This window comes from Geotrypetes seraphini, chromosome 3 (genome assembly GCF_902459505.1).
Source record: "Geotrypetes seraphini chromosome 3, aGeoSer1.1, whole genome shotgun sequence".
Classification (NCBI taxonomy): domain Eukaryota; kingdom Metazoa; phylum Chordata; class Amphibia; order Gymnophiona; family Dermophiidae; genus Geotrypetes; species Geotrypetes seraphini.
The window spans coordinates 251,776,390-251,789,696 of NC_047086.1; the positions used below are offsets into that span (position 1 = coordinate 251,776,390).

A 13,307-nucleotide genomic window follows, 5' to 3' on the forward strand; every position below is an offset into this window, starting at 1 on the left:
TAAGGGAAACTGTTTCCTAGCTTACCTAAAGAAAGCCAATTCTGGTAAAGACTGTTAGTTGCCAAGGAAGTAGTACTGTGTGAGGCAATTAACCAATTAGGCAATCAGAGGCAAGTTAGTGTTTCTGACTGAAGAAAGGATTTTGTTTAAACTGCGAGAAGACTTATTTCTGCTGGCAAAAGAAAAGTAATTGTATGAAGTTACTCTCGGCTATAAAGATCAGATGGGATAATAAGGTATATCTTTGGGTGGGTCCTACAAGCAGATCTAAGGGTGGAATAATCCCATATACTGGTTTAAAACAGCGTTTAAACCAGTGGAGTGCTTCAGTCACGTGGTTGAAGTTTTGAGAGACCCAGCAAGGCTTGGGAACCGAGGATTTGAGCCAGCGGACTTGAAATGTAAAAGGCAGATCTAAAACAAGTGGCTTAGATCATGTGAAGACCAGCTGTGAACAGGTCAGTGAACTGAGCTTGGAAAGAAGAATGTTTTTGTTTTGGTGGTGTTTAAGTTCAGCTGAGAAATGTTATGAACTGTACTACAGTGAAGTAGCATTATCTACCAGTCCAGAGGAAAGGTTCCTGTGTTTTGGTTTAGTACCTTTAAAATATTTTGTTGAACTATTTTGGAAAGTACAAAGAGAGAAAGTGAATAAAACTATTTTTGTTTATCCATCTTGGGTTTCCTCTTTCAGACAGCCAGTTCTACTAACTCTATATTAATCATACCGCTCGGTCAGAAATTAGTGACCGGGTTAACAACGTTGGTTACATGCCACAGGCTAGTGCCCGGCCACAATTTGCAGTCAACCCTAGCATTTAACTTTATAGAACAGAAATTAAACACAATCTTTTTGGAAAAAAATAATAATGAAAACTGTTCACAGTTTGAGATATCATGTATAAGAGAAGTATGCGTGGTCTCAGCCTTATGCAAGTGATTTTTATCATTGGAAAAATCTCCTTAGTACTATTTTTAACATGTAGAATTGAGTTTGAACAAAAGTGTATTTAGATTACCGGTTTTATTTTTATATTCTTTAAACTTCAACCTCTAGGATGTTCTAATTATCTCATCTCTTGAAATATGCCTAAGGCATATGCCTAAGGAAATATGCCTAAGGAATTCTAAAACCAATCTTAACTAACCAGAGAATCAAGTTCCAGCTTTTAACCCAGGAACCTTGTGCAGTTGTAATGGCTTTATTTTGTTTATACTTGTGTGCATAGTAAATTCTATTGTATAGTCCCTTTTGTCAATGTATTAAAGGTTGTATATATATTTTTTTTTCTGCAGGAGCTCCTGAAACTCGGCAATATCAACCCTCTGCATTTCCAGCGATTAAAGGTCTTTAGCGATTGTTTTCAAGATGTCTGCAATAATTCAGTAATATTTGGTGATTTATTGAGCCAGATTAAGGTAACATATTCTTTAAAAGTTCATGATACAATTTTCTAGCCTTTTCTAATTCCTTAGTGATCTTTGTATCAAGCTGCAGTAAGCATTAGTACTGGGCATCCTTCGTGTCGATGATCTTAGGGGGAGGGTTGAGGGGTTATTGCAGGAGGGACTGGGCATCCCTTCTGATGATGACCTTTTGGGGGGGGAGGGTTCCAGCAGAAGGGAATAGTGGTCAAATGACATATTAATGGTTTTACTTGAGTCTGCATTTTGGGACAAATTCTATAAATGGTGTTCCGATTGTACATGGTAGTAGGCATCGTACCGCTGCCTAACCAGCCAATCGGGACACACCTTTAAAAAATTAGAAAAACACCCTGAGGCAGGCTACCTAAATTGTAGGCATTTTCGCGAGCCTAGGGAAACACGTAGGGCCGCCTAAGCTCACCCAAGGCTAGGCATGGGCATGGTTTTGCCCAGAAGTGGCCTACATTTCAAATAGTCGCAGCCGCTGAACTGATCACAGCAAGGGAATCTCCCTGCTGCGATCAGTTTAGTGGCTGAGGCAGGGAACCTCCCCCCTCACCCCATGAAGATTACTGCCAGAAGGGATGCCCAGTGCCTCAGGCCGAAACATCCAAAGTCACACACCCCACTCCCAAATGTCAGTGGCAGGAGGAGTATCCAATTCCTCCTGCCATCACCCTACTGACACATCAACTGAACCCTCCCCTAAGATCATCGACAGGAGGAATGCCATTCCCTCCAACTGGACCCCCATCCCCCCAGACAACCTCAAGCACCCCGACCACCCCCCAAGCCCATCTGGACCCCATTAGTACCTTCTTTAGATGGCCGGCCAGAGGGATGTCTGACCGGCCAACTAAAGAAGGTGCTGGTGGGGTCCAGGTGTGCTGGGGGGGGGGGATGTTGTGGTACTGGAGGACATCCCTCCTGCTGATGATCTTTGGGAGGGTGGGGGAGGGAGTTCCAGCAGGAGGGACTGGGCATCCCTCCTGCTGATGATCTTAAGGGAGGGTTGGAGGATTCTGGCAGGAGGGACTGGGCATCACTCGTGCCGATGATCTTGAGGGGGAGGGGTTTCCGGCAAAAGGGACTGGGCATCCCTCCTGCTGATTTTTTGAGGAGTGGGGTCTGGCAGGAGGGACTTGGCATCTCTCCTACTGGTGGATGTACTTAGGCAGCTTCTGAGACCAGGCATCCTATACATAATCCGACCATTTATGTGATCAGTTTGTGATTTCAGTCTGTTAAAGCATTTTTATAATTTTGTCTGTCTGTTTTAATTATTTTGACAAACCCCCTAAAACATGGCCTATTTCGTGTCATACAATAAAGTTCTGCTCAATATCCCAAGGATAGGCAATCACAGTCCTCGAGGGCCACAACCCAGTGAGGTTTTCAAGATTTCTACAATGTATATATGCACAAGATTAATTTGCATGGACTGCTTCCATAGTATGCAATTCAATCTCGTGCATATGCATTGTGGAAATCTTGAAACCCGACTGAATTGTGGCCCTCAAGGACCGTGGTTGCCCACCCCTGCATTAACTAGAAAGCACATTTAGGTGGTGGCGCTGAATATTCAGCTTTATTTTAAGCATGGCAGCTGGCATTTTGTCTAAATGCTGACTGCTGTGGCTAAAAATTGGGCATTCTGTTATTAATTGTAGTATTCAATTTCACCCGCTAGTGACATGTTAAGATACCTCTAATTGTATTTTTAGAGTAAGCTGAACCTGAAATGTAGATTTCTTTTACCATCCAGAGATGGCAAAGAAAATCTAAAATAGTCAAATGCAAGACTTTATCTCACATTCGTGCTTCATTCTCTAAGTTTTGACTAATCTTACTGGTCCTCAGCGGGCCACCAAGCACTCAAACTACTCTCATTGTGCTGGGCTTTATGCTCCCACTCGCCATCGGATCCAGTTCAATAAGTATTTCAACTGTTTTTGATAATTATAATTTAGCAAACTTAAATAAATATGCACTAAAAGTACTTAGCTGTGCAAAAGACGCTTTTCAACGGGGGTAGAATCATCAAATCACCAACATGTTTCGCCCGTACAATTTCTCAAGGTTCCCACTCCCTAAAGAGATAAAAAAAAGACACCTAAGTCTCCATACCCTAACGCTAAATTTTAGAGCATATTTTGCATCTTTAGATAATCCTAATGGAGCGTTTAAATTTGTGGGTTAAGAGCGGCTCAATGGTCGGTGTGAATGGTGTAAAGAGGTAGGGAAATAGGGGTGAAATAAGAAGTGTTTTAAATGGCATTAGGATTATCTAAAGATGCAAAATATGCTCTAAAATTTAGCGTTAGGGTATGGAGACTTAGGTGTCTTTTTTTTAATCTCTTTAGGGAGTGGGAACCTTGAGAAAGCCTTTTGAATTATACGGGCGAAACATGTTGGTGATTTGGTGATTCTACCCCCGTTGAAAGGTGTCTTTTGCACAGCTAAGTACTTTTAGTGCATATTTATTTAAGTTTACTAAATTATAATTATCAAAAACAGTTGAAATACTTATTGAACTGGATCCAATGACGAGTGGGAGCATAAAACCCAGCACAATGAGAGTAGTTTGAGTGCTTGGTGGCTCACTGAGGACCAGTAAGATTAGTCAAAACTTAGAGAATGAAGCACAGCACGAATGTGAGATAAAGTCTTGCATTTGACTATCTTGGACATTGGAGTGTCTTTCATTCAAACTCTTTTAATTAGTGCCTATGGTTACAAAGAAAATCTAAAAGACATTTTGATGATAATTATTGTTGGCAATTCTAAGCTTGCTTAGTATCTAACTTGATGTTTGTTTCATTTCCAGTAATGTGTTTCACCATAACACTGAAATCACTTTTTTTTTTTTTTTTTTAGAATGCATATGAATTGTATCTAGAAGTGCTTCTGGATTCTCATCCAGATACACAATGTAAGGTAATTTCATGCTTTTCTGTTGAGTTTAGCAATTGAAATAGGTTGTCTACTTTTGTTTATGGCCTTTGTAGCCACAGGTGGGGGGTATGGCAAACTGGGCTAAGGTTACCAGACATCCAGAAAAATCCAGACATTTTCTCTTTTTAGAAGACTGTCTGGTGTTTGGGACGGACTTTCCAAAACCCGGCAGTTTGTCTGGGTTTGTTAAGCCCCTGACAAGCTTCGGCCACATGTGGAGAGCATCTGAGCAAGTGTGGATGATGTCACACACATCCACACATGCTCCAGGCCCTCCAGATGCGACTGGAGCTTGTTGGGGAAGAAGATAGGAGGTTTGTGGTGGCAGGGCATGGCTGGAGGCTGAACTGGGAGGGGCTGGGGCAAAACAGGCTGGAGCTGAAGGCAGAACTGGGTTCGGCCAGGGTGCAATGGACAGGGCCAGAGGCAGAACAGGACAGGGCGATGTGTCCAGATTTTGCAGCCTGAAAAATGATAACCCTAAACTGGGCAATTGCTCTGGGCCTCACAGCTATTAAGGGTCCCCAACTGGCTGGTGAGGTGAGCTTCCCTCCCTTCCATGCCTGTCACTCGCTGCCCTCTTTCTCTTGCCGCTGTCATGGCAGTGTGCAAACAAATCTAGCCTATTTTGCGGGGCCATAATGCTGTGTGTGCTGCTGCCAGCTTTCCTCCTCTTCCTTCCACAAAATAGGAAGTCACGTCATGAGGGGGAAGAAGGAATAAGGAAGCCAACAAGTGGCATGGGTTAGTTGTTTGAATGCAGTGGCAGCGGGAGAGCAAGCGAGTGACAGGCAGGGAAGGGTGAGAAGCTGGCAGTGGCATGCATAGGGTTAGGGCCCCACAGAATGGGTGACAGGCAGGGAAGTGAGCTCAAGATTCCTACAGGCTCTGCAGAAGGAAGGGACCAGGAAGAGCCTTCCTTAAGGAGAGGGGGAAGAGAGATATGACCATGCGGCATGATTGAGAGAAAGAAAAAAGATTGTGACAGGAGTATTGGGTGAGAGACAAATGATGGTGAATGATGGGGGAGACAGGGGAATGCTGGGGGATGAATGATAAAGGGGGGGAGAAGATATTCTGGATGGAAGGAGGGAAAGGGGCAGCACTGAAGAAGTGGAAAGAGAGGGGGCAAACTGTGGATGATAAGGGAAAGAGAGAAGGGGAGATTCTGGTTGGAAGGGAGAGAGAGGAAGGAGACTGGATAGAATAAGAGAAGATGGAAGGAGAAGAGGACACAATGGAAGTCTGAGGAAGAGGAAGGGCATAGGGTGGGCCAGGGTGAGGGAAAGTGATGGAGATCTTTAAGTAGATGTAGTAAAAAGAAAGAAATTTGAAAACTGGGTAGTAATAATGAAATCTGGACAGAGAAGCAGAAAAATGAATGGAAGGAATTGAAAGGATAAGATCAATGCTGGAGATGGATGTAATGGAGGAATTGAAGACAGGCGAAAAGAGAAAAATCACAAATGGATAGAAAACCCTGGCAAGACAGAGTTAAGAGAAGAGAGAGGAAGGAAGAAACCACTTGCTGTGGAGATAACCTTTTGGGAGAGAAGGTTGGGGTGGTTGCAGACCTTATCAAGAAACATGCTGATATCATCAACACTTTCTCCTCCCAGTGAGCACCTTCTGCATCCTCCTCATTTAAGACACTTTTGGGTAAGTCAAAGTGAGCATCCTACTACTCTCATAGGCATAGATATACTCTTTCTTCTCGCCCTTCTCAGTATTATCAGCCCCAGTGCACTTGTTCTCATTAACAGCATGTACAGAAGACCCAATCAGCTGAAGGTGGAGATACTGGACTCTACATGTCAAGCAATACCAGAGAAATATAAAGAAATACTTGTCATGCTATTTAGCTAATGTGAACATACGTCCTGTTTTGAATGGGACCGTCCCATTTTTAGATTGCCTGTCCCATTGTACCCACGCACGGCTTTGGGATGCCGAAATATCATGTTTTCACAAAAAAGTGTCCTGAAGCTGTGAATGGGGACAATGGGACAGGCGATCTAAAGGCAACGCTTCTCCCTGCTTCGCCTACGCAGCAACAGATCAGGTACGTGCAGCAGCAACTGCATAAGCCTTCCCCACAACATCAATTCTGATGTCGGAAGGGAAGTTCCTGGCTTGCCCGGAACTTCCTCTCTGATGTCAAAATTGAAATGGGAGGGGTGGGGAAGGCTTATGCAGTCGCTGCTGCATGCACCTGGCCTTTTTCTGCGACGGCAGTGGCTTGGAAGGGGGGAGGGATACAGACAGAAAGAAAGGGGGGCAGGGAGAGCCTCCTTACCAATGACCTTTGCTGGAGTCATCATGACTTTTGAGAGGAAGTTAAAAGGCATGGAATGAGACCTACCAGCTATTGAAGCTAAACTAACTGATCTGGAGAAAGAGGCAGAAAAGCTAAAAGCCGAGCATCCTGAAATCAATAATGTATGGAAAGAAATGAAAACTACTCTCAAGAATCGGAAAGAGTCCCTTGGGGAGGACAGCAAATTGCAACAATTTCTGCGTGATCTGGATGACTTCGTCTTGGTTATCTAGAATCCAGACTGCAATTGCTTCAGAAGATATGCCAAACACCCTGGCTGAGGCTGAAAAGTTGCTGACTCAACATGAGAACATCAAGACAGAAAGAAAGAAAGGGGGGGGGGGGGGAGAATGGAGAAAAAGAAAGAAATGAAAGAAAGAAAGGATGCACAGTCAGGAGGAAGTGCAACCAGAGACTCATGAAATCATCAGACAACAAAGGTAGGAAAAATGATTTTATTTTCAATTTAGTGATCAAAATGTGTCAGTTTTGAGAATGTATATTTGCCGTCTATATTTTGCACTATACAGTATTTAACAGGGTCCGGGGGGAGGATCCTGGGGGTGGGGGTGTCCTGTCCCATTTTGAGGAAAAAATAAATGGTCATGTTATTATAGTGCAAAGTAACACTGGCAGATACAATTTGTCAAAATTGACATAATTCAATCTCTAAACAAAATAAAATAACTTTTCATAACTTTGTCTGAAGATTTTATTTTTCTAATAATATTGTTCCCTGTCTCTGGTTCTGATTCCTTTTCTCTGTAAACTTAGCTGTTTTCAGGACCTACTGTCCATTTTTCTCTCTTCATTTCCTGCTTTATATCCATCTTTAACACTGATTTTTCACATTTAGCTTTCTTCTATTTTCTGCCTCCGTTTCAAATCTAGTTTTCCATCTCTTCCCTTCTCTTCTCTTCTCTTCTATCCATGTGTATTTCCCTCACTCTTTTCTCTTCCATCCATGTGTTTTTCCTACTTCCCTTCCATTTGCAGCATTCTCTCCTTCCATCTATGTACATTTCTCTCTAGCCCCCTCCCTATGGGTTCAGCACTTCTCTCCCCTTCTCACAGGTCCAACACTTCTCTCTCTTCCCTCCAGCCCTGTCCTCTCATAAGTGCCATCCCTGAGCCTATCGACCCACAATGCACTCTGGGACTTTCTCTGAGCTGTGTCCAGACCTCGCATAATAAAGAAGTTGCATTAGAAAGGGCTGAACATGGCAGAGGGAAGGCTCTGAATCACTACTGGGAGGCCTGAAAAATGTAAGCTACAAGAGTATAGGGTTAGGGGAGGAGGTCAGAAGAAGGAGAAGGCAGCAATCCTGGATCTGCAGGAGAGAAGGGATGCTAGATTGTGGGTGGCCAGGTTGCACTCCAGACTCCATGGCACACCTAGGGAGCAGCTACAGCACACTGGTTGAAAACACTGTAATAATGTGATGTAGTCTTAATTGTTTGCTTTTTTAGCTAGCAATTCTTTGAAGTAGGAACATTTTAAAGAGATTGGATAAAATCTTAGCTTCCTGTGAGGCCTCCACTCCGAATTACAATCTTTCACTGGAATCCCCCCCCCCCCCCCCGGATCCTAGGCCCCCTCTAACTGGAAAACAATCTCAAATGGAAGAATCCTGCCCTGAGTCCTGGAAGGTTATAGTTGCTTTATATGATATAGCTAAATTATTAGCCCAATGCGGTTTACAATGAAAAGGGTTAAAAATTATAAAATCAATAAGGACAAACAGGGTTAAATCAACCATGATAAAACAAACAAAATCTGGCTATAAAGGGAAGGAAAGATTTACAATATATTATGGGGAAGAACAAAAAGGAAGACAAAAAAGGTAAAGGTGAATAGAAAAACCGTATTAGCAAGAAGGGAAAAGAAAATTATGAAAGAGTAGTGTCAAATGCCATTTTAAAGTAATCAGACTTTAATTGAGACATAAAATTTTTCAAAGATTTTTCAGTCCTAAAGGGGATTCCACAGAATAGGGGCCAATTACTGAAAAGCTGGAATCCCTATAAATATCCAAGAACATCTGCCTGAAAGATGGCAATCAGCAAGTGTTGATGAGAGGAACAAAGGTTCCTTTGAGGTGAGCAGGGGATCAGATGGCTAGCCAGGTTCACATCCCCCCCAACCAGAATATCCCCCCCCCCCCCGTGCAGATCCTCTCACCTGCAAGTTCCCCCTCTCCTGTAGGGCTTCCTTGGGCTTAACTTTTAAATCTCTGATGTGTAGTGGGGTCAGGCAGGAATGATCCCCAGTTGCTTCTGCCCTTACTGACTCTGGGTTCAAAATGGTGCTAGTGACCTCTAATACTACTACTAGAGCTCAAGTTGCTATATAAGAGGTAATTAAATAAATGAACTGCAGGCCTAAATTTATGATACAAGCTCCTAAATGAAGCTGAAAACTTAAGCTCCTATGCCTGTATAATATCAGATGCTGTATGCAAAGTGTTATTCTCTCTGCGGTTGTGTTTTTCTTGTTGTTGTTGTAATAATTGAATAGACTTTCCTGGTTCAAATGCGTGATGTGAAAAATAGAGCTGTCAAGACCTGTGAAGTCAAGGAGGCCATAAAGGAAGTCAAAGACCTGGAAGATAAAGCCAAATTTGTCTTACTTAACAATGAAAGGTAAATACGGTAATATGTACTACTTCTACAATAATATACACTATAATGACATTTCTTCAGAATCCACTAGGGCAGTGGTAGGCAAACTCATTAGTCAAAAGAGCCAAAGATTAACAGTACAACGATTAAGATTTTTTTTGAGAGCCATACCCCGCGCCCGCTTCTGCTACGACAGCTACTTCAACCTGACTGACACCCCTCTCGCCCCCATGTAGTCAAAATCGATTTGTGGCAGAGCCTAGAGAATGACATGGGGAAAAATATGTCTCCATCCCCATCCCATCCCCGCGAGCTTAGTCTCTGTCTCCGCAAACCATCTGATCCCATCCACACAAGCCTCAAATAGTTTTATACTGAACTTATTATATTAAAGTATAAAAAGAAACAATATTCTGTACAATTGTTAATTTATAAATCAGCATCTTCTCCCCACTCTCTCTTCCCCATATCTGTTCAGTGTCCTCAGCCCACTCTCTCTCCACTTCCCTTCAGTGCATGCACATAAAAACAAGCCAGCAATTTTATATCATTTTCATTCTATTCATTCATAGAAATTAAAGTCTAAATAATACCAGTCACATTACAAAACATGATTTTACAAAAATAATTCTCTGCACAGTCAAGCCTGCAAGGATTACTAGATGTCTTTCAGCAACTCCCCCTCCCTTACCTTCATGGCCAAGTCAAAATGATCTACCAACAATAAAATTTTTAAAAACACAAAGCACACTGTACACAGAGAAAATGATAATTATCATTTATATTCCAGGGGTTTTCAAAGAGGTCAAAGCAGATGACTTTATGCAATGTCACCTCAGTAACAACTATACAAAAATAGACAAATATACCCCCTCCCTTTTTACTGAACCGTGATAGCGTTTTTTAGTGCAGGGAGCTGCACTGAATACCCTGTGTTGCTCTCGATGCTCATAGGCTCTCTGCGCTAAAAAACGCTATTGCGGTTTAGTAAAAGGGGGCCATAGTGCAAAATAAAGACAGCAGATATAAATTCTCAAAACAGACACATTTTGATCATTAAATTGAAAATAAAATCATTTTTCCTACCTTTGTTGTCTGGTAATTTCATCAGTCTCTGGTTGCACTTTATTCTTCTGACTGTGCATCCAATACTTCTTCCCTTCTTTCAGCCTCCCTTATGCTTCCTCTCCTCCAGACCTCATTCCCTCCCCCAACTTTTTCTTTCTTTCACCCTGCCCCTTCTTTCTTTCTCTCTCTCTCCATGCCCCCTTTCTTTCTGTCTATCTTTCTTTCTCTCTGTGCCCCTTTTCTTTCTTTTTTTTTCCATGCCCCCTTTCTTTCTTTCTGTCTTTCTCTCTTCATACCCCCTTTCTGTCTGTCTCCCTTCTTTCTTTCTGTCTCCCGGTCCCCCCCTTTCTTTCTTTCTCCATGCCCTCCACCAAGCCACTGCCATTGGGGAACAGGCCGCCGGCGGGAAATAGGCTGCCGCCGCCACCATCGGGGAACAGGTCACCGCTGAGTTCTGAGATCTCCCTGCTTCCCTTCCTTGTAAAGAGGATGCTGAAGCGTCGGGCCGCCCACCCTTCCCCACCCGACGTCAATTCTAACGTCTGAGAGGAAGTTCCGGGCCAGCCAGGCAGCAATTGCCGAGAACTTCCTCTCCGACGTCAGAATTGATGTCGGGTGGTGAAGGTTGGTCGGCCCGGCGCTTCAGCATCCTCTTTACAGGGAAGGGAAGCAGGTTGGGAACCCCTGCTCTAGACGAGTTGTGAGCCTCACTCAAGTGGCTAAAGAGCAGCAGTTTTCCAACCACTGCACTAGAGTTTGATATTCAGCCCACAGCTGTAAGTTCCTGGCATTGGATAGAGTAGACTTTCAGTTAACTGTAACTCAAGCAGCAAGAACTCTCAAGCAACCAGCAAAAAAAATCAAAGACATGCTGTAATACGAAAAATGAAAATAAAATCAATTTCTGGCAGAAATTTAAGTGTAAACTTGGCATACCACAACTGAGTATGCAGTGGTGTAGTGAGGGTATGAGGCGCCCAGGGCAGTGGTGCCCTTCCCCTGCCCTCCACCCCTCGCTCCTTCCCCTCCCACTGCTTGTGCACCCCTTTCCTACCTGTACCCCTTTTAATTTCCTTGGCACGAGCAGCAACTCCAACCTGCTGCTTATGCCAGCATCGGCTCTCCTTCTGATGTCACTTCCTAGGTGCAGGACCTGGAAGTAATGTTAGAGGGAGAGCTGACACTGGCACAAGAAGAAAGCTGGAGATGCTGCTCGCTCCAGTGGAGATAGAGGTAGGGTGGGGAGTGGGGGAATGAAGGTGAGCACGGTGGGGGGGAGGAATGGGAAGGAGCAGGGGGGCACAGAAGAGAAGAGCTGGCACCCTCACCAAGAGTGTGTCTGGGGTGGACCTCCTCCCCTCCTTTCTACACCACTGTGAGTACGCCCATGCTTTGCCTACCACATGCCCAATAGTTTGTCTGGAACAGTTTATGGTGTGGCATAGTATGGGGTATATATTAGTTAGGCCTATTTTTAATAGTAACTCCCAAGCAACCAGAAACTACATTTATCTGGCATCTATCTATCCCCGTGGGTTCAAGTTAACTGAGAGTCTAATGTATCTGCCTATGTGGCTGACCTGAAAGTTAACCAGGCACTGGCCAATATTCAGACTGATGCCTGGTTAACTCGGCTTTTTTGCTATCCTAACTTTATCCATATACTGAGCTGGTTAGTGGGATGAATGTTGCTGCTAACCACCCTAACCTGCTTAGTTAAGTACCGCTAAATATCAGTGGCAGGCCAGCTCAGAGGTTTTTACTTGATGAGAGCCTCTCCTGCCTGGTTAAACATTTTTGAATATCAGACATCCAATAAAGACCATATGATCTAACCAGTCTGCCCATCCATACTAACTACTGAGCTCTACAATCCCTTCCTCTCCTCTAGAGATCTTCTGTTAATGTCCAATGATTTCTTGATTTCAGATACAGTTTTTGTTTCTTAGCATTTTTTTTGCTACTTCAGCTTGTCTGCGGTGTTCTTTGCTCACATGGTAAGTTTTTTGGACTTGTTTCATTATAACGTTTTAGCATATTATAGTTTTTTTTAGCATTTTATGTTACATTTTTAAGTTAAATTATGTGTCCAGTGGTGTTTGGCTATCTGGTGTGTCTTACTTCTGTTCCAGTTTTGAATTAAAAGAAGTATATTTTTTTAACTTAAATTTCCGTCAACTTGTAATTACACTACAGGATATACACACTCACGGTTTTAGCGTGCAGCCTTATTTATATCCCAAAGCCACATGGGGCTTTTAATCTTTTTGGCTTAACCTTTAATACAGGTATATAAAGCTGTTTTTTCTCCACTTTCGTTGCTTTGCTTTTTACTTCAGCACAGCTTCCCTTTTTATGTGCTTTCTCATTTCCTAAATCTTTGCTGTTCTCCTAACTATGGTCATCAGTCAGTTTTGCCTTCTGTAGACCATTAGGCCCAGATTCTCTAAAAGTGCGTCCCGATTTTAGGCAGCTGTAGGCGTCCTACAGCTGTCCAATCAGCCAATCGGGATGCACGTTTTAAAAAAAAAAAAATGCTCCCCAGGCAGGCCGCCTATATTGAAGGTGAGGCCCGCAAGACACCTAGGCCTTGATTCTGTATAGGACGCCCAGGAGAGGCGTCCTATTCAGAATCGGCCTACACTAAAACCCCGATTCTGTAACCGGCGTCCATGTTACAGACGCTGGTTAGAGAATCGGGTTAGGTTAGATTAGACACGGCCCGCTATACGTATCGCGGCAAGGGATCTCTCTGCCGCTATAAGTATAGCGGGCCGCGGCCTGTCCGATCGGATGCCCCCCCGACACTACCGACCGCCCCCCCCGACACTACCAACCGCCCCCCCCCCCCGACATTACCGATCTCCCTCCCACCCCGACACTACTGATGCTGGCAGGAGAGTGTCCAATCCCTCCT

The 13,307-nt window shown here is 43.6% G+C and overlaps 1 protein-coding gene across 2 annotated transcripts in view; it reads left to right on the forward strand.

Moving 5' to 3' along the window:
• The window catches only part of C3H6orf118 (chromosome 3 C6orf118 homolog), a 130,374-nt gene that overhangs the window by 34,111 nt on the left and 82,956 nt on the right, over nt 1-13,307 (forward strand). For both annotated transcript variants that reach the window (XM_033935676.1, XM_033935677.1), the window contains exons 3-5: nt 1,297-1,419; nt 4,306-4,365; nt 9,219-9,343. In XM_033935676.1, coding sequence (XP_033791567.1) covers nt 1,297-1,419; nt 4,306-4,365; nt 9,219-9,343 — 308 coding nt within the window. The remainder of the gene's footprint in view (nt 1-1,296; nt 1,420-4,305; nt 4,366-9,218; nt 9,344-13,307) is intronic.